Below are 23,993 nucleotides of genomic sequence, written 5' to 3' on the forward strand. Positions count from 1 at the left end.
ATGATTTGTGGAGGACTGTATGAGGCTCTAATTAGACATTGCATGTGATATTCCACCTGTGTATAAATCCTTACATTGGGAACACTATACAAAAAAAAAAAAAAAAAAAAAAGACAAGTGGCGCCTTGGTGGCTCAGTAAGTTGAACATCCAACTCTTGATTTAGGCTCAGGTCATGATCTCATGCTCAGCATGGACCCTACTTCGGATTCTTTTTCTCCCTCTCTCTCTGCCCCTCCCTCGGTCTCTCTCTCTCTCTATCAAAATAAATAAACGTTTAAAAAAAGACTTGAAAAAATAAAATAAATTTTAAAAATTAAAAAAAAGACATTATGAGATGACAAATGGATTTATTAAAAAATATACGTGAGGCACCTAGGGAGACATTCAAAGGGATCATGACAGGAAGAAAGCAGCATACAAGAACCATCAGTACACCGAGAAAGAAAACATATTAGTGCACACTTCCCATTTTTGCAAAAACTTAAGCGTCAGTTATGTGGATTTGTTTCTCCAAAGTACTTGGAGGGACAGGATAAAGATCTTGACTATAGAGTTAAGCAGAAATCATGGCTGTATGAGGATGTGTAAAGCTGGCATGTGAGCCTTAAAAACGAAGGAAGAAGATAATCAGGGAGAAGTGGTTGACTTTCATCAAGCTGATTCACAAGCTTGTAAACAGCAGATGAGTAACAGAAATGTTTGTGATTGCATGCTGGTTTTCAGCAATGTTTGACAGTGACTTTGTTTCCCAAACAAAAATCAGTGTTGTGACCAGATGGTGGTTCTTGGCGAGGCAATCAGCAGCAGGAGGGCTGGCAGCAGGATCCACAGCCTTGGGCTAGGCACCCAGGCAGGCAGCAGCAGGTGGGGTGGTAGCAGGTTCTCGTGCAGTACACGGGGGTACAGCAAACTGGCTGACAGCAGTGGGACCCACAGCAGTTTTGCCCACAGCCACTGGACCCACAGCAGCTTGACCCACAACAACTGGGCTGGCAGCAGGTGGTCCGGCAGCAGGTGGTTTGACAGCAAGTTGGGCAGCAGCAAGGCTGGCAGCAGCTCGACCCACAGCCGCTAGACCCACCGCAGTTGTGTCCACAGCCGCTGGACCCACAGCAGCAGGGCTGGCAACAGGTGGTCCGGCAGCAGGTGGTGTGACAGCAAGTTGGGCGGCAGCAAGGCTGGCAGCAACTGGACCCACAGCCGCTGGACCCACAGCATGTGGGCTGGCAGCAGTTGGTCCGGCAGCAGGTGGTCCTGCAGCACGTAGGCTGGCAGCAAGAGGAGCAGCACGAGTGGGTCATGGTGTCAGGGGTGGAGGGTGGGCAGGTCCTGTCCAGAGGTGAGGTTGTCAGATTCTGGTGCCTCCTCCAGATCTGGGGCTTTTATGCGCTGGACCCCCGAAGTTTAGACCAATGGGCAGGACTTTCCTAGTTGGTGTTTACATTTTGTCCATAGTCACTGGGGGAATCATAAATGAGGAAGTTGTTTCCTAAATGTTAGGAATCATTACAAAATAAGTGTTTAATGTGTTTCCTACTTGAGAATAACTCATACAAACATTTTCAGATGAAAGGAAAATGATCACATGAGCAGCATTGTTCTTGCTTCAATGATCATCACATCATGTGATCTAGTTTCTGCTGGTCTGGGTAGGGTCAGAGCAGCTGTCCCTCCCCAGCTTTGGTTCTAGGTTATATGTGGATTAGGAGTATCCCTGAGGTGAGGGGCATGATGCTGATATGCTCACTGGGACAAATTTAGTAGATGTGTGAGCCCAGGCCTGTTTCCCCCCAAAAGCCTCGTTCAAGACTCCCACAGTCATATCTATCTCCTGTAACACCCTACCCCACTTGTATGCCAGTTCAATCAAAGACAATTGGTTAGCAGATATCTGGCCTCATCTTCTCCATATGGCAAGGCATAACCAAAGCAAGTGGGAAGAGGCATCAGCAGTACACTGGGACTTAGCAAACATCAGTTAGTGTACCTCCTATTGACCAGTAGTCCTGATTTACCTAGGCTTGAGTGTTTTCTCAGAATAAGGGAATTTCAGTGGTATAACTAAGGAAGTATGGGCATACCAGGGTGATTTGGTGACTCTAGTACTAACCTTGTTAACTAGCCTGCACAGTGCCTTCACTGATGTAACAGATTACATCTTTATTTATGTCAGTTCTTTTTCTTTCTTCCTCCCTTTGTTCCTTCACTTGTTTGTTTGTTCCTTTCTTCCTTCCTTCCTTTCTTCCTTCCTTCATTCCTCTCATATCTTCCTTCTTCCTTTCTTTTGTTCTTTTGTTCTTGCTTTTTTTTCTTTTCTTTTCTTTCTTTCTTTCTTTCTTTCCTTCTTTCCTTCCCTCTTTCTTTCTTTCTTTCTTTCTTTCTTTCTTTCTTTCTTTCTCTTTCTTTCTTTCCCTTTCTGTTCCTTCCTTCCTCCCTGGCTCCCTCTCTCCCTCCCTTCATCACTCTCTTTCCCTCCATTCCTTTCCTTCCTTCAAACTGTTATTTCCTTTCTCCAATTTTCCTTTTATACCTTTCATTCCTTCTTCCTTTTGTGTGTTTCTTCCTTTTCCTCTCTTCTTTTCTTTTCCTACCTCCTTCCTTTTCCTGTGTTTCCTCTTGATGCCTCCCTACTCCTGCTTCTGCCCTCCATCTTCTATTGTCTTATTGTTGTGTATCTTCAAGAAATTGCATCTGCCCACCAATAGAATTAGGAAAATGTTGAAATGAGTGGTGAAAATGATAGATTGCCAAAGGTGTCTTGACTACACCAGGGCTATGTCTTGGATATTAGTATGTTTAGGATAATGTACCTACCATATCTGCACCTCTATGCCTAAGTGCTCTTTTCATGCACAGCAGAATGTCAGGCTGCCTGAGCATGCCACATGGAGAAAAACACTCCACCTGTGCTTCTGGAGAGTTGGTTTATAAAGACTCCTGCTCCCTCATTGCTGAAATAGGAGAATCTCAACGTGTGTGTGTCCCGCTGTCCTCACATATGGCTGCTGTGGCTGAGTTGTACGACACTGGCGTCTACAACTTAGTGCCAGTGATGGCCCGCCTGTCCGGGAGAATAACACTTGTGCGGTCAAAGAAGGCCTCGGATGGACATCTTGCTGGTGCTGAGACTAAGGGTGTTTGCTACCATGTCTGGAGATCTGAACGTAAGTGCGCTTCAGCAAGCGCCCGAACCACAGTCTTGGATCTGAGTGTGTCCATGTCAGCTGTGGGACATTCCACTGTGAAATCTCCTCAGTTGAAAATGCGCATAATGACTTGTGGAGGACTGTGTGTGGCTCCACACGGACACTGCATGTGATGTAAAATGTACGTACAAATCCTTGCATTGGAAACAGGGTACAAAAACACAAAGACACTGGATTATCTGTTTTTCGGGTGTTGAGTTTGGTAAGTTCTTCATAGATTTTGGATACTAGCCCTTTATCCAATATGTCATTTGCAAATATCTTTTCCCATTCCATCGGTCGTCTTTCAGTTTTGTTGACTGTTCCCTTTGCGGTGCATACGGGTTTTATCTTGATGAGGTCCCAATAGTTCATTTTCGCTTTGAATTCCCATGCCTTTGGAGATGCTTTGAATAAGAAATTGCTGTGGCTGAGGTTGAAGAGGTTGTTGCCTGTTTTCTCCTCTAGGGTTTGATGGTTTCCGGTCTCATATTTAAGTCTTTCATCCATGTTGAGTTTGTTTTTGTGTATGGTAAAAGAAAGTGGTCTAGTTTCATTCTTTTGCATGTTGCTTTCCAGTTCTCCCAGCACCATTTGCCAAAGAGACTGTCTTTTTCCCATTGAATACTCTTCCCTGCTTCGTCAAAGATTAGTTGGCCATATATTTGTGGGTCCAATTCTGGATTCTCTATTCTGTTCCATTGGTCTGTGTGTCTGTTTTTGTGCCAATACCATAGTGTCTTGATGATTACAGCTTTGTAGTAGAAGCTAAAGTCTGGGATTGTGATGCCTCCCGCTTTGGTTTTCAGTATTTCTTTTCAGTATTACTTTGGCTCTTCAGGGTCTTTTGTGGTTCCATACAAATTGTAGGACTGTTTCTTCTAGCTTTGAGAAGAGTGCTGGTGCAATTTTGATTGGGATTGCATTGAATGTATAGATTGCTTTGGGTAGTATTGACATTTTAACAATATTTATTCTTCGAACCCATGAGCATGGAATGCTTTTCCGTTTCTTTGCATCTTCTTCAATTTCCTTCATAAGCTTTCTCTAGTTTTCAGCATACAGATCTTTTACCTCTTTGGTTAGGTTTATTCCTAGGGATTTTATCGTTCTTGGTGCAGTTGTAAGTGGGATCAGTTTCTTTATTTCTCTTTCTGTTGCTTCACTATTGGTGTCTAAAAATTCAATGGATTTCTGTACATTGATTTTGTACCCTGCGACTTTGCTGAATTCATGTATCAGTTCTAGGGGGTCTTCTTTTGGAGTCTTTTGGGTTGTCCATGTAGAGTACCATGTCTTCTGCAAAAAGGGAAAGTTTGACTTCCTCTTTGCCAATTTTCATGCCTTTTATTTCATTTTTGCTGTCCAATTGCTAATGCTAGGGCTTCCAACACTACGTTAAACAACAGTGGTTAGAGTGGACATGCCTGTCGTGTTCCTGCTCTCACGGGGAACATTCTCAGTTTTTCCCCATGGAGGATGATGTTAGCTGTGGGCTTTTCATATATGGCTTTTATGATGTTTAAGTATGCTCTTGACACAATGGACAGAAGACACAAATAGACACTTTTCCAAAGAAGACATCCAGATGGCCAACAGACACATGAAAAGATGCTCAGCATCACCCCTCATAAGGCAAATACACATCAAACCACACTGAGATACCACCCCACACCGGTCAGAGTGGCTAAAGTGAACAAATCAGGAAACTACACATGCTGGCAAGGGAGTGGAGAAACGGAACCCTCTTGCACTGTTGGTGGAAATGCAAAGTGGGGCAGCCGCTCTGGAAAACTGTGGAGGTTCCTCAAAAACTTAAACATAGAACTACCCTATGACCCAGCAGTAACACTTCTAGGAATTTACCCGAGGGATACAGGAGTGCTGATGCTGGGGGCACATGACCCCAATGTTTCTAGCAACGCTTTCAACAATAGCCAAAATATGGAAAGAGCCTACATGTCCATCAACTGATGAATGGATAAAGAAGATGTGATTTATATATACAATGGAATACCACTTGGCAATGAGAAGAATGAAATCTGGCCATTTGCAGCAACATGAATGCAACTGGATGCATTACGCTAAGTGAAATCAGTCAGTCAAAGAAGGACAGATCTCCTACGTTATCACTCATATGTGGATCTTGAGAAACTGAACAGAAGTCCGTGGGGGAAGGCAAGGGCAAAAACAATAGTTACAAACAGAGAGAGAGGGAGGCAAACCACAAGAGACTCTGAAATACAGAGAACAAACTGAGGATGGATGGCAGGGGTGTGGGAGAGGGGAAAATGGGTGATGGGCATTGAGGATGGCCCTTGTTGGGATGAGCACTGGGTGTTTTATGTTAGCCAATTGGAAAATAAACTATATTAAAATAATAAAATAAAAAACAAAGACAATAGGTGATTCCAAATGATAGAGAATTTATTAAGAGATACAGGTGAGACTCCCTGCGTCTAGGGAGACATTGAAAGGGAACATAACAGGCAGCAAGAGGCATACAAGCTTCTTGAGTACACCGAGAAAGAAAACATACCCGTGTGGGCTTTCAGTAGTTTCCACGAGTTACAGGTCATTCCTGAGGAGTTGTTTCACTGACGTATTTAGAGGGACAGGATAAAGTTCTTGACTATGGAGACCAAACAGAGATCCTAACTCTGTATCAGGATGGGTGAAGCTGGCACATGACCCAGAGGAAGGAAAGAAGAAGCGAATCAGGGAGAAGCGGTCCACACTTCATCAGGCTGATTCACAAGATGGTAGACAGGCGGAAGAATAACCGAGATGTTGGGGATTGCGGGCTGGCTTTCCGCAACGCTTGGCAGTGACCGATTCCCAAGTGGCAAGTCAGACGGTGGTTCTTGGCGAGGCAATCAGCAGCAGGAAGGCTGGCAGCAGGATCCAGAGCCCTGGGCTAGGCACCCAGGCAGGCAGCAGCAGGTGGGGTGGTAGCAGGTTCTCGTGCAGTACACGGGGGTACAGCAAACTGGCTGGCAGCAGTGGGACCCACAGCAGTTTTGTCCACAGCCGCTGGACCCACAGCCGCTGGACCCACAACAGCTGGGCTGGCAGCAGGTGGTCCGGCAGCAGGTGGTTTGACAGCAAGTTGGGCGGCAGCAAGGCTGGCAGCAGCTGGACCCACAGCCGCTAGACCCACCGCAGTTGTGTCCACAGCCGCTGGACCCACAGCAGCTGGGCTGGCAGCAAGTGGTCCTACAGCAGGTGGTCCGGCAGCAGGTCGTGTGACAAGTTGGACAGCAGCAAGGCTGGCAGCAGCTGGACCCACAGCATGTGGGCTGGCAGCAGGTGGTCCGGCAGCAGGTGGTCCTGCAGCACGTAGGCTGGCAGCAAGAGGAGCAGCACGAGTGGGTCATGGTGTCAGGAGTGGAGGGTGGGCAGGTCTTGTCCAGAGGTGAGGTTGTCAGATTCTGGTGCCTCCTCCGTTTCTGGGGCTTTTATGTGCTGCACCCCCGAGGTTTAGACCAATGGGAAGGACTTTCCTTGTTGGTGTTTACATCGTTTTCCATAGTCACTGGGGGCAATCATAAATGAGGAAGTTGTTTCCTAAATGTTAGGAATCGTTACAAATAAGTGTTTAATGGTTTCTTATTTGAGAATAACTCACAGAAACATTTTCAGGTGAAAGGGAGGTGGTCACAACAGCAGCATCATTCTCACTTCAATGACCATTGCATCATGTGATCTAGTTCCTGCTAGTTAGGGTTAGAGCAGTGGTCCCTCCCCAGCTTTTATCTTTAGGTTGTATGTGGATTGGGAGTATCCTTGAGGTGATGGGCATGATGCTGGTATGTTCACAGGGACAAATTTAGTAGCTGCATGAGCCCAGGTCTGTTTCCCCACAAAAACCTGATTCAAGCCTCCCACAGGCAAATCTGTCTCCCATAGCACCCTACTCAACTTGTATCCCAGTTCAACCAAAGTCTCTTGGGTAAAGGATGTCTGGCATCATCTCTTCCATGTGGCAAGACAGAACCAAAGCAGGTGGGTAGATGCAGCAGCACTACACTGGGACTAAGCAAGCATCAGTAAGTGTGAGTCCTTTTTGACCAGTACTCCTAATTTACCTAGATTGAATGCTTTCACAGGATGTGGGACTTTCAGGTGTTATAAGTGGGGCAGTATGGGCAAACCAGGGTGAATTGGTGACTTAGTCCTTACCTTGTTAGCTAGCCTTGTCAGTGTCTTCACGTAGCTGATTACACTTTTATGTACATTTGCTCTCTTTCCTTCCTTCCTTCTTTCCTTCCTTCTTTCTCTTTCTCTTTCCCTTCCCTTCCCTTCCCTTCCCTTCCCTTCCCTTCCCTTCCTCCTCCTCTCCTCTCCTCTCCTCTCCTCTCCTCTCCTCTCCTTTGTTCTGAAGTTTCTTTCCTTTTCTTTTTCCTTTTCCTTTTCTTTTTTCTTTTCTTTTCTGTCTCCTTCCTTCATTACTTCCTCTCTCCTTGCCTCCTTACTCCTCCTCCTCCCCTTCCCCTTCATCCTCCTCCATCTTATCTTTGTTTCATCCAGAAAATGTATCAGCTTATTAAGCAAATTAAGAAAATGTTGGAAAGAGTGATGAAAACCATAGATTGTCCAAGATGTATTGAATACACCAGCCATATATCTCAGAAATTTGTGTGTTTGGGACAATTTCTACCCACCAGATCTGCATCTCTGCCTATGGGCTCTTTTCATGGACAGCACAATGTCATACTACCTGTGTGTGCCACACTAAGAAAATACTCAACTCTTGCTTCTGGAGATTTGGTTTATAAAGACTCCAGCTCTGGGGGCGCCTGGGTGGCTCAGTCAGTTAAGTGTCTGACTTCAGCTCATGTCATGATTTCATGGCTCGTGGGTTTGAGTCCCACATCGGGTTCTGTTCTGACATCTCAGAGCCTGGAGCCTGCTTCAGATTCTGTGTCTTCCTCTCTCTCTCTACCCCTCCCCCACTTGCACCCTGTCTCTTTCTCTCAAAAAATAAACATTAAAAAAAAAAAGAACCAGCAGTAGGCAAGTTTGCCCTTGACAGTCTCTCCAGAGGATCCTGGATGCCTAAGCTCCAATGTTGGCATGTGTCCCAGACATGACCCTTTGTAGCTCATCAGAGGTCCTTCCACTGCTCCCAGGAGGTGATCCAGAGCATAGTCTCATATTCCTCTCAGAACTTGAATCAAGCCCCACATCTCTGAATGCTGAGGGAGCACCATTATTTCAGGACCAGAAGCACCAGCCTTCTGTCCATCATGACTCCTATGAATGCCCACATTTTTTTCTCTTTCTTCTTTCTCACATTCTTCTCACTTCCCTGGAACAGGCATCTTTCTCCCATCAAATGCTTCATGGTTCCTTCACAAAAAAATGGAAGGTGTTCTGTTCCTTAGATGGTCCAAAGCTCATGGATTTCTCAAAGTCATACATGCCCATTGCATGGTCTCTCAGTCTCTGACATTGTTTTTCCTTAATTGTCTTGGTAACATTTTGATCATGATAACAAATTGCCTTACAGTTGGGAAGCATAATATGTTTGGCAGAAAACTAACTAATACCTTTTTACTCTGCCATTAGGTCCTGAGGACTAGTAAGCCATACAAGAATGTGATTTCTTGCATGTGATTTTTGCTTCACATGCAAAAACAAGTATGTTCAGATGTGTCTCTTTCCCATGAGGACACCGCCTGCTCACCTATACCTGATGCAGAGGTGTGCTGAGGGCCTGGGCAGCGCCCAAGGCAACAAAGGGATCTTGTGTTCACAAGAGCTTTACAGGGCAGGTCCCGCTGCCCTCATATGTGGCTTCTGATGTCTGAATTGTAGAACACTGATGTCTACAACTTTGACCCAGAGTCACCTGCATATACAGGAAAACAATACTTATGTGGTCAAAGAAGACACTCAAATGAACATCTTGCTGGTGCTCAGATCCAGGGTGTTTTCTTTTTTTAATGTTTTTATTTTTTTTTTTTAAATTTACACCCAAATTAGTTAGCATATAGTGCAACAATGATTTCAGGAGTAGATTCCTTAATGCTCCTTATCCATTTAGCCCATCCCATCTCCCACAACCCCTCCAGTAACCCTCTGTTTGTTCTTCATATTTAAGAGTCTCTTAAATTTTGTCCCCCTCCCTGTTTTTGTATTATTTTTGTTTCCCTTCCCTTATGTTCATCTGTTTTGTCTCTTAAAGTCCTCATATGAGTGAAGTCATATGATTTTTGTCTTTCTCTGACCAATTTCACTTAGCATAATACCCTCCAGTTCCATCCACATAGTTACAAATGGCAAGATTTCATTCTTTTTTATTGGCAAGTAATACTCCATTGTATATGTATACCACATCTTCTTTATCCAGTCATCCATCGATGGACATTTGGGCTCTTTCCATACTTTGGCTATTGTTGATAGTGCTGCTATAAACACTGGGATGCATTGTCCCTTCGAAACAGCACACCTATATCCCTGGGATAAATGCCTAGTAGGGCAATTGCTGGGTCATAGGGTAGTTCTATTTTTAAGTTGTTGAGGAATCTCTATACTGTTTTCCAGAGTGGCTGCACCAGCTTGCATTCCCACCAGCAGTGCAAAAGGGTACCTCTTTCTCCGCATCCTCGCCAACATCTGTTTTTGGCTAAGTTGTTAATGTTAGCCGTTCTGACAGGTGTGAGGTGGTATCTCATGGTGGTTTTGATTTGTATTTCCCTGATGGTGAGTGATGTTGAGCATTTTTTCATGTGTCAGTTGGCCATCTGAATGTCTTCTTTGGGGAAATGTCTATTCATGTCTTTTGCCCATTTCTTCACTGGATTATTTGTTTTGGGGGTGTTGAGTTTGATAAGTTCTTTATAGATTTTAGATACTAACCCTTTATTTGATATGTCATTTGCAAATATCTTCTCCCATTCCATGGGTTGCCTTTTAGTTTTGCTGATTGTTTCCTTTGCTGTGCAGAAGCTTATTTTGATGAGGTCCCAGTAGTTCATTTTTGCTTTTGTTTCCCTTGCCTCCAGAGACGTGTTGAGTAAGAAGTTGCTGTAGCCAAGATCAAAGAGGTTTTTGCCTGCTTTCTCCTCAAGGATTTTGATGGTTTCCTGTCTTACATTTAGGTCTTTCATCCATTTTGAGTTTATTTTTGTACGATGTACGATGTAAGAAAGTGGTCCACGTTCATTTTTTCTGCATGTTGCTATCCAGTTTTCCCAACACCACTTGCTGAAGAGACTGTCTTTATTCCACTGGATATTCTTTCCTGCTTTGTCAAAGATTAGTTGGCTATACGTTTGTGGCTCCATTTCTGGATTCTCCATTCTGTTCTATTGATCTGAATGTCTGTTCTTGTGCCAGTACCATACTGTTTTGATGATTACAGCTTTGTAGTATAGCTTGAAGTCTGGGATTGTGATGCCCCCTGCTTTGGTTTTCTTTTTCAAGATTGCTTTGACTTTTCAGGGTCTTTTCTGGTTCCATACAAATTTGAGGATTACTTGTTCTAGCTCTGTGAAGAATGCTGGTGTTATTTTGATAGGGATTGCATTGAATATGTAGATTGCTTTGGGTAGTATAGACATTTTAACAATATTTGTTCTTCCTACCCAGGAGCATGGAATCTTTTTCCATTTTTTTGTGTCTTCTTCAATTTCTTTCATAACATTTATATAGTTTTCATTGTATAGATTTTTCACCTCTTTGGTTAGATTTATTCCTAGGTATTTTATGGTTTTGGGGGCAATTTTAAATGGGATCGATTCCTTGATTTCTCTTTCTGTTGCTTCATTGTTGGTGTATAGGAATGCAACCAATTTCTGTGCATTGATTTTATATCCAGCAACTTTGCTGAATTCATGAATCAGTTCTAACAGTTTTCTGGTGGAATCTTTTGGGTTTTCCATATAGAGTATCATGTCATCTGCAAAGAGTGAAAGTTTGGCTCCCTCCTGGCTGATTTGGATGCCTTTTATTCCTTTGTGTTGTCTGATTGCTGAGGCTAAGACTTCCAATACTATGTTGAATAACAGTGGTGAGAGTGGACATCCCTGTCGTGTTCCTGACCTTAGGGGGAAAGCTCTCAGATTTTCCCCATTGAGGATGATATTAGTGTTGGGTCATTCATATATGGTTTTTATGATTTCAAGGTATGATCCTTCTATCCCTACTTTCTTGAGGGTTTTTATCAAGAAAGGATGCTGTATTTTGTCAAATGCTTTCTCTGCATCTATTAAGAGGATCATATGGTTCTTGAACTTTCTTTTATGATGAACTTTGATATGATGAATCACATTAATTGTTTCACAGATATTGAACCAGCCCTGCATCCCAGGTATAAATCCCACTTGGTTGTGGTGAATAATTTTTTTAAGTATTGTTAGATTCAGTTGGCTTATATCTTGAGGATTTTTGCATCCATGTTCATCAGGTAAATTGGTCTATAGTTCTCCTTTTTAGTGAGGTTGGTTTTGGAATCAAGGTAATGCTGGTTTCATAGAACGGGTATGAAAGTTTTCCTTTCATTTCTATTTTTTGGAACAGCTTCAAGAGAATAAGTGTTAACTCTTCCTTAAATGTTTGGTAGAATTCCCCTGGAAAGCCATCTGGCCCTGGACTCTTGTTTTTTGGGAGATTTTGATTATTAATTCAATTTCTTTACTGGTTATGGGTCTGTTCAAATTTTGTTTCTTCCTGTTTCAGTTTTGGTAGTGTATATGTTTCTAGTAATTTGTCCATTTCTTCCAGATTGCCCATTTTATTGGCATATAATTGCTCATAGTATTCTTTTATTAATGTTTTTATTTCTGCTTTGTTGGTTGTGATCTCTCCTCTTTAATTCATGATTTTATTTATTTGGGTCCTTTCCTTTTTCTTTTTGATCAAACTGGCTAGGGGTTTATCAATTTTGTTAATTCTTTCAAAGAACCAGCTTTTGGTTTCATTGATCTGTTCTACTGTTTTTTGATTGCTATAGCATTAATTTGTGCTCTAATCTTTATTATTTCCTGTCTTCCTCTGGTTTTGGGTTTTATTTGCTGTTCTTTTTTCAGCACTTTAAAGTGTAAGGTTAGGTTGTGTATCTGAGACCTTTCTTCCTTCTTTAGGAAGGCCTGGATTGCTATATACTTTCCTCTTATGACCATCTTTGCTACATCCCAGAGGTTTTGGGTTGTGGTGTTATCATTTTCATTGGATTTCATATACTTTTTAATTTCCTCTTTAACTTCTTGGTTAGCCCATTCATTCTTTAGTAGGATGTTCTTTAGTCTCCAAGTATTTGTTACCTTTCCAAATCTTTTCTTGTGGTTGATTTCGAGTTTCATAGTGTTGTGGTCTGAAAATATGCACGGTATGATCTCAATCTTTTTGTGCTTGCTGAGGGATGATTTATGTCCCAGTATGTGGTCTATTCTGGAGAACATTCCATGTGCACTGGAGAAGAATGTATATTCCACTGCTTTAGGATGAAATGTTCTGAATATATCTGTTAAGTCCATCTGGTCCAGTGTGTCATTCAAAGCCATTGTTTCCTTGTTGATTTTCTGATTAGATGATGTGTCCATTGTTGTGAGTGGGGTGTTGAAGTCTCCTACTATTATGGTATTACTATCAATGAGTTTCCTTATGTTTGTGATTAATTGATTTATATATTTGGGTGCTTTCACATTTGGCGCATAAATGTTTACAATTGTTAGGTCTTCTTGGTGGATAGACCCCTTGATTATGATATAATGCCCTTCTGCATCTCTTGATACAGTCTTTATTTTAAAGTCTAGATTGTCTGATATAAGTATGGCTACTCCAGCTTTCTTTTGCATGATAGATGGTTCTCCATCCCCTTACTTTCAATCTAAAGGTGTCTTTAGGTCTAAAGTGGGTCTCTTGTAAACAGCATATAGATGGGTCTTGTTTTCTTATCCGTTCTGTTACCCTATGTCTTTTGATTGGAGCATTGAGTCCGTTGACTTTTAGAGTGAGTACTGAAAGATGTGAATTCATTGCCATTATGTTGCTTGTAGAGTTGGGGTTTCTGGTGGTGGTCTCTGGTCCTTTCTAATCTTTGTTGCCTTTGGTATTTATCTGTTTGTTTGTTTGTTTGTTTATTCATCTTTTCTCCCCTCAGAGAGTCCCCCTTAAAATTTCTTGCAGGGCTGGTTTAGTGGTCACAAACTCCTTTAATTTTTGTTTGTCTGGGAAACTTTTTATCTCTCCTATTTTGAATGATAGCCTTGCTGGATAAAGAATTCTTGGCTGCATATTTTTCTGATTCAGCACATTGAATATATCCTGCCACTCCTTTCTGGCTTGCCAAGTTTCTGTGGACAGGTCTGCTGCAAACCTGATCTGTCTTCCCTTGTAGGTTAAGGACTTTTTTTTACCTTGCTGCTTTCATGACTCTCTCCTTGCCTGAGTATTTTGTGAATTTGACTATGATATGCCTTGTTGGTGGTCGGTTTTTGTTGAATCTAATGGGAGTCCTCTGTGCTTCCTGGATTTTGATGTCTGTGTCTTTCTCCAGGTTAAGAAAGTTTTCTGCTATGATTTGCTCACATAACCCTACTACCCCTATTTCTTTCTCTTCCTCTTCTGGCATCCCTGTGATTCTGATGTTCCTTTTTAATGAGACACTGATTTCTCTAATTCTTAAATCGTTCTCTTTTGCCTTAATCTCCCTCTTTTTTTTCTGCTTCACTATTCTTTGTAAGTTTGTTCTCTATATTGCTGATTCTCTGCTCTGCCTCATCCATCCTTGCTGCCGCAGCATCCATTCGAGATTGCAGCTCAGTTGTAGCATTTTTTACTTCATCCTGACTAGCTTTTACTCCTTGATCTCTGCAGAAAGGGATTCTAATCTATTTTCGACTCCAGCTAGTATTCTTATTATCATGATTCTAAATTCTGGTTCAGACATCTTGCTTGTATCTGTGTTGGTTAAGTCCCTGGCTGTCGTTTCTTCCAGGTGTTTCTTTTGGGGTGAATTCCTTCATTTCATCATTTTGAAGGGAGAAAAGCAATTAATGAGGTAGAAAAAATTAAAATGAAAATGAAAAAAATATTAAAATTAAACACACACACACACAAATCAAATAAATGATGGTAGATCCTAGATGTGTTTTGGTCTGGGTGTTGCAAGTGGCTTGATAAATTAAAGAAAAAAAAGGAGAAAAAAGAAAAAAAATAAATTGTTTGAAAATTTGAAAAAATGAATACACTGAGGTAGACTAAAATGAAATTATGGAAATAAAATATATTTTGAAAAACTTTACACAAAAGTAAAAACTATAGTAGAAAAAATTAAAGAAAAATATGTTCAATAAAAATTGAAAATAAAAATGAATTTTTTCTCTTTCTGTATTTAAGAAAAATAAAAGAAATGAAAAAGAGGGAAAAAAAAAGAAAGAAAGAAAGTTGAATAGGTGGACCAGCTAACAGACTGAAATATGACTGAAATTACTTCATTTTTCTCTCGAAGTCAAATTATGAAGTACTTCATAGTCCATGAACTTAGCAGGCAGTGAGACTTGTGTTCTTGGAGAGCGAGGTTGGCCCAGTTGGGCGGGGCTTAGTGTAATGGCTCCGTTCTCCACTAGATGGCGCTGTTAGCCTACTGGGGTGGATTGTGGTGCTTGTAGGTACATATGCGCATGGGCGGGAGCAGTGAAAATGGTGTCACCCAGCTACCCAGTCTCTAGTATGGGAACTCTGTTCTCCCCAATCAGCAATCGCGGACCTGTCCTTCGTCTTTGGCTTCCGTCCACTCTCTGCTTCCACACCGTCTATGACTGAGCCCCAGACAGCACCTCCCTCCTGAGTTTTGTCTCAGATGCGGCTGCCTTCCCTGGCCCCCCACTTCTGAGGGACTGTGTCTTTGACCCTCTGCGGAGGATCTCACCGAGCAATGGCTGGGTGCCAGCTGCACCCAGGGACGCTTGCAGGACTGTGCTGCTGCCAATGCCCAGAGACCGGGGCCAGGTGCCAGCCCACCCCAGAAAAAGTTCATGAGACAGTGTAGCAGCACCACCTCAGGGATTATGGGAAATCACAACACACATCTGGCACCAGGCTTCACCCCCAATGACATCGTTCCAGCACCAGGGAATGTGGCCATTCTCTGGGGTCTGCTGGGCCCAGGTGGCCTCACAGCCTCTACCAAATGTCCTTCCAGCAGTGGAACCACTTCTCCCCATGTGGCCCAAGAATGTCCCAGACCCCACTCTGCTCCTGAGGATTCGCCCTTCACACCAGAGCACCTCCAGGTATTGAGCTGCAGAGTTTCAGACTCTGCACTCCCCTGTTTACAGTCTTAATGGAATTTAAACCCTCTTCTTTCTCCTTTCTCCCTGTTTAGTTCAGTCCTTGCAGCTGTTTCCACTTTTCCGCTTTCTCTCCAGCTGCTTTTGGGGAGGGGTGCTTTTCCCGTATCCACACACCCCCTGCTGTCTCCATCCTCTCTCCACATGCAAAAGCAGCTCCCTGCCCTCCAAGGCTTCTCTCTCCTCAGGTTCACCTCTCCACACCATGTACCTGCTGAGTTCTGTGGTTCAGGTTGTGCATATTGTTGTGTTAATCCTCAGATCAGTTTTCTAGGTGTGCAGGATGGTTTAGTGTTGGTCTGGCTGTATTTCATGGATGAGAGACACACAAAAAACTTCCATGCTGTTCCACCATCTTGGCTTCTCCACCCAGGGTGTTTTCTAACACGACTGGAGATATGAATGTAAGTGCACTTCAGAAAGGGAAGGAGATGTAGTCTGGGATCTGAGTCTGTCCATGTCAGCTACGACATTCTGCTGTGAACTTTCCTTATCCAAAAGTGGAGATAATAATTTGTGGAAGACTGTATGAGGCTCCAAATGGACATTACATTTGATAGGCAACTTGTGTATAAATTCTCACATTGGGAGCACTGGACAAAAAAAAAAAAGAGAGACAAAATGAGATTCAGAATAGAACAGGATTTATTAAGAAATGTAAGTAAGACTTTCTGCATCTAGGGAGATATTCAAAGTGATCATGACAGGTAGAAAGCATCATAGGAGGACTGAAATATAAAAATGATATGAAGTCTTTCATTATTTGGTGACACCCATGTATGAGTCATAAGGATTTGTTTCTTTATCTAGATACTTAGAGGGACAGGATGAAGACCTGAGTCAAAGACCTGGAGTCAAAGCAGAGATCATGGCTCCATAGCAGGATACATGAAGCAGGATACAGGGCATGTGATTCACAGGACATAAGGAAGAATATAATTTTTAAAAAGTGGTCCATACTTCATCAATCTGATTCACAAGCTCTTAAATAGGCAGATGAATAACAAAGAAGGCTTGCAGCAGCTGGACACAGCAAGGGCAGCAGCATGTGGTCCTACAGCAAGTGGACTGACAGCATATTGGGCAGTAGTCAGGCTAGCAGCGGCTGGATCCACAGTCCTGGGCTAGGCACCCAGGCAGGCAGCAGCAGGTGGGGTGGTAGCAGGTTCTCATGCAGTACACGGGGGTTCAGCAACCTGACTGGCAGCAGTGGGACCCACAGCAGTTTTGTCCACAGCCGCTGGACCCACAGCCGCTGGACCCACAACAGCTGGGCTGGCAGCAGGTGGTCCGGCAGCAGGTGGTGTGACAGCAAGTTGGGCAGCAGCAAGGCTGGCAGCAGCTCGACCCACAGCCGCTAGACCCACCGCAGTTGTGTCCACAGCCGCTGGACCCACAGCAGCTGGGCTGGCAGCAGGTGGTCCGGCAGCAGGTGGTGTGACAGCAAGCTGGACAGCAGCAAGGCTGGCAGCAGCTGGACCCACAGCCGCTAGACCCACCGCCGTTGTGTCCACAGCCGCTACACCCACAGCAGCTGGGCTGGCAGCAGGTGGTCCGGCAGCAGGTGGTCCTGCAGCACATAGGCTGGCAGCAAGAGGAGCAGCACGAGTGGGTCATGGTGTCGGGGGTGGAGGGTGGGCGGGTCCTGTCCAGAGGTGAGGTTTTCAGATTCTGGTGCCTCCTCTGGATCTGGGGCTTTTATGCGCTGGACCCCCAAAGTTTAGACCAATGGGCAGGACTTTCCTTGTTGGTGTTTACATTGCTTTCCATAGTCACTAGAGGAATTGTAAAAAAGGAAGTTGTTTCCTAAATATTATGAATTTTTACAAAATAAGTGTTTAATATGTTTTCTATTTGAGAATAACTCATAGAAACATTTTCAGATGAAAGAAAGTTATTCACATCATCAACATTGGTCTTGCTTCAGTGATCATCACAGCATGTGATCAAGTTCTCACTGAGCTGGGTAAGATCAGCACAGCTGTCCTTCTCCAGGTTTGGTCCTTATGTTGTACGTAGAATGGGAATATCTCTGGGTTGAGGGGCATGATGCTGACCTGTTTACACAGATGAACTGAATCATGCATAAGCCCAAGTCTGTTTCCCCCACAGAGCCTGATTAAAGACTCCCATAAGCTTCTGTCTGTTGTAGTACCCTCTGCTACCTACATATCCCAATCCAAGGATCTTTGGGTACAGGATGTCTGGCATAATATCTTCCATATGGGAAGGCAAAACCAAAGCAGGTGGGTAGAAGCAGCAGCAATACACTGGGACTAAGCAAGCATCAGTCAGTTATCCTGAGTAATAAATGGTCCTGATATACTCAGAACTGAGGGCTTTCCCAGCACGTGGAATTTCATTGATATAACTGGGGTGGTTCGGGGAAAGCAGGATAAGTTCATGACTTAATCCTAATTCATTTTTTGCATAGTCATTGACCTCATATAACTCATTATATATTTTTTTCTCCTATTTTCTTTTAATTGAAGGAGTAGTCTAGGTAAGATGACACCTAAGGTATTTGTGAGTTCTAAAATGTGCAAATGTTTTTAGAGCTTAATATTCATCTTATTTATTTTTTATTTATTTAAGTCCAAGTTAGTTATATAGTGTAATACTGGTTTTAGGAGTAGAATTTAGTGATTTGTCACTTACATATTACATCCAGTGCTCATCCCAACAAGTGCCCTGATAAATGGGTCATGGACATTAACATTAATTTTAAAAAGTACTTCAATTGAGATGCCTGGGTGGCTCGGTTAGTTAAACAACTGACTCTTGATATCAGGTTGGGTCGTGATCTCTCTGTTGTGATCTCTCTGTCGTGATCTTGTGGTCATGAGTTGAGCCCCACGTCGGGCTCTGCTCTGAGCATGGAGCCTGCTTTGGATTCTCTCTCTCCCTCTCTCTCTTTCTCTGCCCATCCCCTGCTCATACTCTTTCTCTCTCTCAAAATAAATAAACATTAAAAAAAATTTTAAGTTCTTCAATTTTTAAATTATAATGCATTAAAGTTAATCATTTTAAATATGATAGAATATCACCAAATGAACATCCATGTCACTAATACCAGGTTAGCAAATAGAATTTTACTTCATCCCCTTCAAATTATATCCTTCATCATACCCAAAGGTAGGTTATCGTTCTATTGACTCACACATTGTATATGTTAATAGTCACTTCAAATGTTTTTAGATTTTTTTTATAAAGGAAATATAGAATTGGCTACTTTTACTTTATATTATGAATGTGAGATTTATATAGGAAATTCCTTCAATTCTGTTTCTTTATAATTTTCCAATGAATAAATATGATATAATGTATTTGCTTATCTACCATTGATATATATTGTGGTACATATATATGTATATTTATACCATTGATATATATTGTGATATATATTGTTGCACCTGGGAACTATCAAAAATATTACAAATATTAAAATGTTCTATTAATTCTATTGTATGAGTCTTATGATATATATTCATTATTTTTTATTATTTTAAAGTTTTATTTATTTAAATTCAAGTCAGTTAACATACAGTGTACTGTTGGTTTCAGGAGTAGAACCAGTGATTTGTAACTTACAATATAACACCCAGTGTTCATCCCAACAAGTCCTCTCCTTGAGACCCATCACCCATTCAGCCCATCCCCCCACCCACCTCCCCTCCAGCAACCCTCAGTTTGTTCTCTGTGTTTAAGAGTCTCTTATGGTTTGTTTCCCTCTCTGTTTTTATCTTATTTTTCCTTTCTCTCCCCTATGTTCATCTGTTGTGTTTCTTAAATTCCACATATGAATGAAATCATATATTTGTCTTTCTCTGACTTATTTCACTTAGCATAAGTGAAGTTCCATCCACATTGTTGCAAATGGCAAGATTTCATTTGTTGATTGCTGAGTAGTATTCCATTGTATATATGTATACAATATATACATATATGTATAGATATGTATATAGATATGTGTATATATGTATAGATATGTATATATCTATGTATGTATCTATATCTATATCTATGTCTATATCTATCTATCTATCTATCTATATAATCCATTCATCAATTGATGGAGATTTGGGCTCTTTTCATAATCTGGCTATTTTTTTTAAGTTTATATGAGAGAGAGAAAGGGAGAGAGGGAGAGAGACTCCTAAGCAGGCTCTAACTATCAGTGTGTGAAGCCCAACGCAGGGCTTGAACTCATGAACCATGAGATCATGACCTGAGCTGAAATCGAGTCAGATGCTTAACCAACTGAGCCACACAGGTGCCTCCATAATTTTGCTATTGTTGATATCACTGCTATAAACACTGGGGTGCATGTGCCCCTTCATTTTTTAATCCTTTGGATAATTACCTAGTAGTGCAATCACTGGGTCGTAGGATAGTTCTATTTTTAATTTTTTGAGGAAACTCTATACAATTTTCCAGAGAGGCTGCACCACTTTGCATTCCCACAAACAGTGCAAAAAGGGTTCCCCTTTCTCTGCACCCTTGCCAACATCTGTTGTTTCCTGAGTTGTTCATTTCAACCATTCTGTCATGCTTGAGGTGGTATTGTGGTTTTGATTTGTATTTCTCTGATGATGAGTGATGTTGAGCATCTTTTCATGTGTCTGTTAGCCATCTGGATGTCTTCCTAGGAAAAGTGTCTATTCATGCCTTCTGCCCATTTCTTCACTGGATTATTTGTTTCTGGGGTGTTCAGTTTGAAAAGATCTTTATAGATTTTGGCTATTAACCCTTTATCTGGTATGTCATTTGCAAATATCTTTTCCCATTCTGTTGGTTGCCTTTTAGTTTTGTTAATTGTTTTCTTCACTGGGAAGAAGCTTTTTTCTTAATGAGGTCCCAATAGCTCCTTTTTGCTTTTATTTCCCTTGCCTCTGGAGACATGTCAAGTAAGAAGTTGCTGCGGCTGAGGTCAAAGAAATTGTTGCCTGTTTTCTCCTGTAGGATTTTGATGGTTTCTGTCTCACATTTAGGCCTTTCATCCACTTTGAATTTATTTTTGTGTATGGTGTAACAAAGTGGTCCAGGTTCATTCTTCTGCATTTTGCTGTCCAGTTTTCCAATGAAACTAAAAGCTGGTTTTTTGAAATAATAAACAAAATTGATAAACTCCTACCCAGACTTCTCAAAAAGAAAAGAGGACCAGGATAGATAAAATCACAAATGAAAGAGGAAAGATCACAACCAACACCACAGATGTACAAACAATAATAAAAGAATATTATGGAAAACTATATGCCAACAAACTGGACAGTCTGAAAGAAATGGACAAATTCCTAGAAACTAACACCTACCAGAGCACAAACAGGAAGAAATAGAAAATTTTAACAGGGCCATAACCAGAAAATAAATTGAATTAGTTATCAGAACTCTCCAAACAAATAAGAGTCCTCAGCCAGTGGCTTCCCAGGAGAATTCTACCAGACATTTAAAGCAGAGTTAATACCTATTCTTCTCAAACTGTTCCAAAAAGTAGAAATGGAAATAAAGCTTCCGATCTCATTATGAAGCATTACCTTGATTCCAAAACCAATCAAAGACTCCACTAAAAAGGAGAATTATAGGCCAATATCTCTGATGAACCAGGATGCAAAAATTCTCAACAAAATACTAGTAAATCGAATTCAACAGTACATTAAAATAATATTCACTGTGATCAAGCAGGATTTATTCCTGGGCTGCAGGACTGGTTCAATATTTGCAAATCAATCAATGTGATACACCACATTAATAAAAGAAAGGATAAGAACCATATGATCTTTTCAACAGACGCAGAAAAAGCATTTGAAAAAATACAACATCCTTTCTTGATAAAAATCCCTCAAGAAAATAGGGATAGAAGAAACATGCCCTAACATCATAAAAGCCCATATATGATAGGCCCACAACTAATATCTTCAATGGGGAAAGACTGTTCCTCCTAAGGTCAGGAACACAACAGGAATGTCTCACCACCTTTGTTTAACATAGTGTTGGAAGTCCTAGCCACAACAATCAGACAACAAAGAGAAATAAAAGGCATACAAATTGGCAAAGAAGATGTCAAACTTTCACTCTTTGCTGATGACATGATACTCTACATGGAAACCCTGAAAGACTCCACAAAAAAAACCTGCTACAACTGATGCGTGAATTCAGCAAAGTCGCATGATATAAAATCAGCATACAGAAATTGGTTGCATTTCTATACACCAATTATGAATCTGCAGAAAGAGAAATCAAGGAATCTATCCCATTTACCATTGCATTATATATTCATTATATATGTACTTATTTATTTATTTACTTACATGTTTTTGTTGGAGAAACACCAACAGGTGAATTGCTTATGTTATTTCTCTATCAGAATGTTTATATTATAGGAGCACCTAAAAATACAAAGTGAATATTAATATACCTAAAGGGAGGAATATACAACAATACAATAATAGTAGAGATCTTTAATACCCTACTTTTACCAATGGGTAGAAGATCCAGACAGAAATCAGTACGGAAACATGGGCTTTAAACAATGTTACAACAGATGGAGTTAACAGACATATATAGAACATTCCATCCAAAAACAACAGAACACATATTCTTCTCAAGTGCACATAGAATATTATCCAGGAGAGATCATATATTAGACCACAAAGCAAGTCTTAATAAATTTAAGAATATTAAAATAAGGGACACGAGGGTGGCTCAGTTGGTTGGGCATCCTGACTCTTGGTTTCGTCTCAGATCATGATCTCACAGGTTGGTGAGTTGGAGCCTGCACTGACATGGGAAGCCTGCTTGGGATTCTCTCTTTCCCTTCTCTACCCTTCCCTTACTCATGCTGTCTCTGGCTGTCTCAAAATCAATAAATACAACTTAAACATTTTATTAAAAAAGAATATTAAAATCATAGCAAGCATATTTTATGACAAGAGTCAAAACTGTATAAATCAATTAGAAAAAGAACACTGCAAAATTCACAAATATGTGGAAACTAAGCAACATGCAGTGTACAACCAATGGGTCAAAGAAGGATTCAAAACAGAAATCAAAAACTACCCTGAGATAAATGAAAACTGAAATACAATGGACCAAAAGTTCCACGATGCAGCAAAAGCAGTTCTTAGAGGAAGTTAATAGTGATAAATGCCTACATCAAGAAACAAGAAAAAATCTCAAATAAACAACCAATTTTACACCTCAAAGAACTTTAAAAATGAACAACAACAAAAACCAAAGTTACAATAAAGAAGGAAATAACAAAGATCAGAGAAGAAATAAAGGACACTTCCCATCTAACTATGCCCAAAGGAACATAGCAAGCAAAGGACAATTGTTCTGACCTTTGCTAAGCCAGCAGAAAGTATCACATGACCACATCATGTCAAATGACCAGAAATGTAGCTGGTGTTGATTCCTGACTTTCTCATTTCTGAAAAAGGTTCTTATGTAGTATTCTCAATTAAGAAAGTGACAAAGACTAAATTATTGAAGCCTCAAAACACTTTAAAGGAACAACTTCCTCCTTGACAATTCTCCAGTTACTACAAAAACAAAAAAAACCAAAACATGTAAACAACACGGAAAGTCCTGTTCATTGGTCTGAACTTTGGAGACGCCAGTGCATAAAAATCCCAAAACAGGAGGAAACATCAAAATCTGAGAAACTCACCTCTGAACAGGAATCCATACTCCACACCTGACACCATGACCCACTCGTGTTGCTCCCCTTGCTGCCAGCCTACATGCTGCAGGACCACCTGCTGCCAGCCCACATGCTGTGGGTCCAGCTTCTGCCAGCCTTGCTGTTGTGGGTCGAACTGCTGCCAGCCTTGCTGCTGCCCAACTTGCTGTCATACCACCTGCTGCAGGACCAGCTGCTGCAGGACCAGCTGCTGCCAGCCCAGCTGCTGTGGGTCCAGCGGCTGTGCACAAAACTGCTGTGGGTCTAGCGGCTGTGGGTCCAGCTGCTGCCAGCCTTCCTGCTGCTGATTGTCTTACCAAACACCATCTGCACATAACACCCTCCTGTTAACTGGCTTGCCATTTGGGGGCCAAATTTCCTTCCTAGATTTTGGTGAAAGCCAGCGTGCAATCGCCAACATTTTTGTTTCTCATATATGTTTATAAGCTTGTGAATCAGCTTGATGCTGTGCAAAGGACTTCCTCCAAGTCTCTCTCTCCATGTATGTGGCTCATGTGCAGCTTCAGAAATTCTTGGTACTAAGTTATGGCCTTGGCTTTGATTCTGAAGTCAGGGTCACCTGCTCCCTCAAAGTAACTTAAGAAAACAAGTTTTCATGTTTTTTTCATAGATTCCTGCAACTGATTAATAAACTTCATAATCATATTTTCAATGTACTTGTGATTATTTCTCCTACTTTCATTTTTTTATAATCGTTTGAGTCATCTCGTTAGATGCAAGTGTTTTACCTGGCTTATATGCCTCTTAATAAAGTCTATACCCTAATTCTCCCCATATTGCTTTGTTTTACTGTATTGATATCAGA

At 41.5% G+C, this 23,993-nt stretch overlaps 4 protein-coding genes across 4 annotated transcripts in view; 1 reads left to right on the forward strand and 3 right to left on the reverse strand.

The window, feature by feature from the left end:
• LOC125926524 (keratin-associated protein 4-12-like) overlaps positions 1-23,993 on the forward strand; it is a 50,823-nt gene that overhangs the window by 18,245 nt on the left and 8,585 nt on the right. Inside the window, 1 exon segment of the mRNA XM_049636029.1 lies at positions 23,195-23,461. Within this exon segment, the coding sequence (XP_049491986.1) occupies positions 23,195-23,461 (267 nt within the window).
• Positions 800-1,424, reverse strand: LOC125926526 (keratin-associated protein 9-9-like). Its single transcript, XM_049636032.1, has one exon. It carries the CDS (start codon positions 1,301-1,303, stop codon positions 800-802), a length of 504 nt encoding a protein of 167 aa, XP_049491989.1. The 5' UTR covers positions 1,304-1,424.
• LOC125926527 (keratin-associated protein 9-1-like) lies at positions 5,614-6,564 on the reverse strand. Its single transcript, XM_049636033.1, has one exon. The coding sequence runs from the start codon at positions 6,562-6,564 to the stop codon at positions 6,064-6,066; it is 501 nt and encodes a 166-aa protein (XP_049491990.1). The 3' UTR covers positions 5,614-6,063.
• Positions 16,615-17,292, reverse strand: LOC125926528 (keratin-associated protein 9-2-like). The gene has a single exon (XM_049636034.1). It carries the CDS (start codon positions 17,101-17,103, stop codon positions 16,675-16,677), a length of 429 nt encoding a protein of 142 aa, XP_049491991.1. The 5' UTR covers positions 17,104-17,292; the 3' UTR covers positions 16,615-16,674.

The sequence above is a fragment of the Panthera uncia genome, chromosome E1 (genome assembly GCF_023721935.1).
Source record: "Panthera uncia isolate 11264 chromosome E1, Puncia_PCG_1.0, whole genome shotgun sequence".
Taxonomy (NCBI): Eukaryota; Metazoa; Chordata; class Mammalia; order Carnivora; family Felidae; genus Panthera; species Panthera uncia.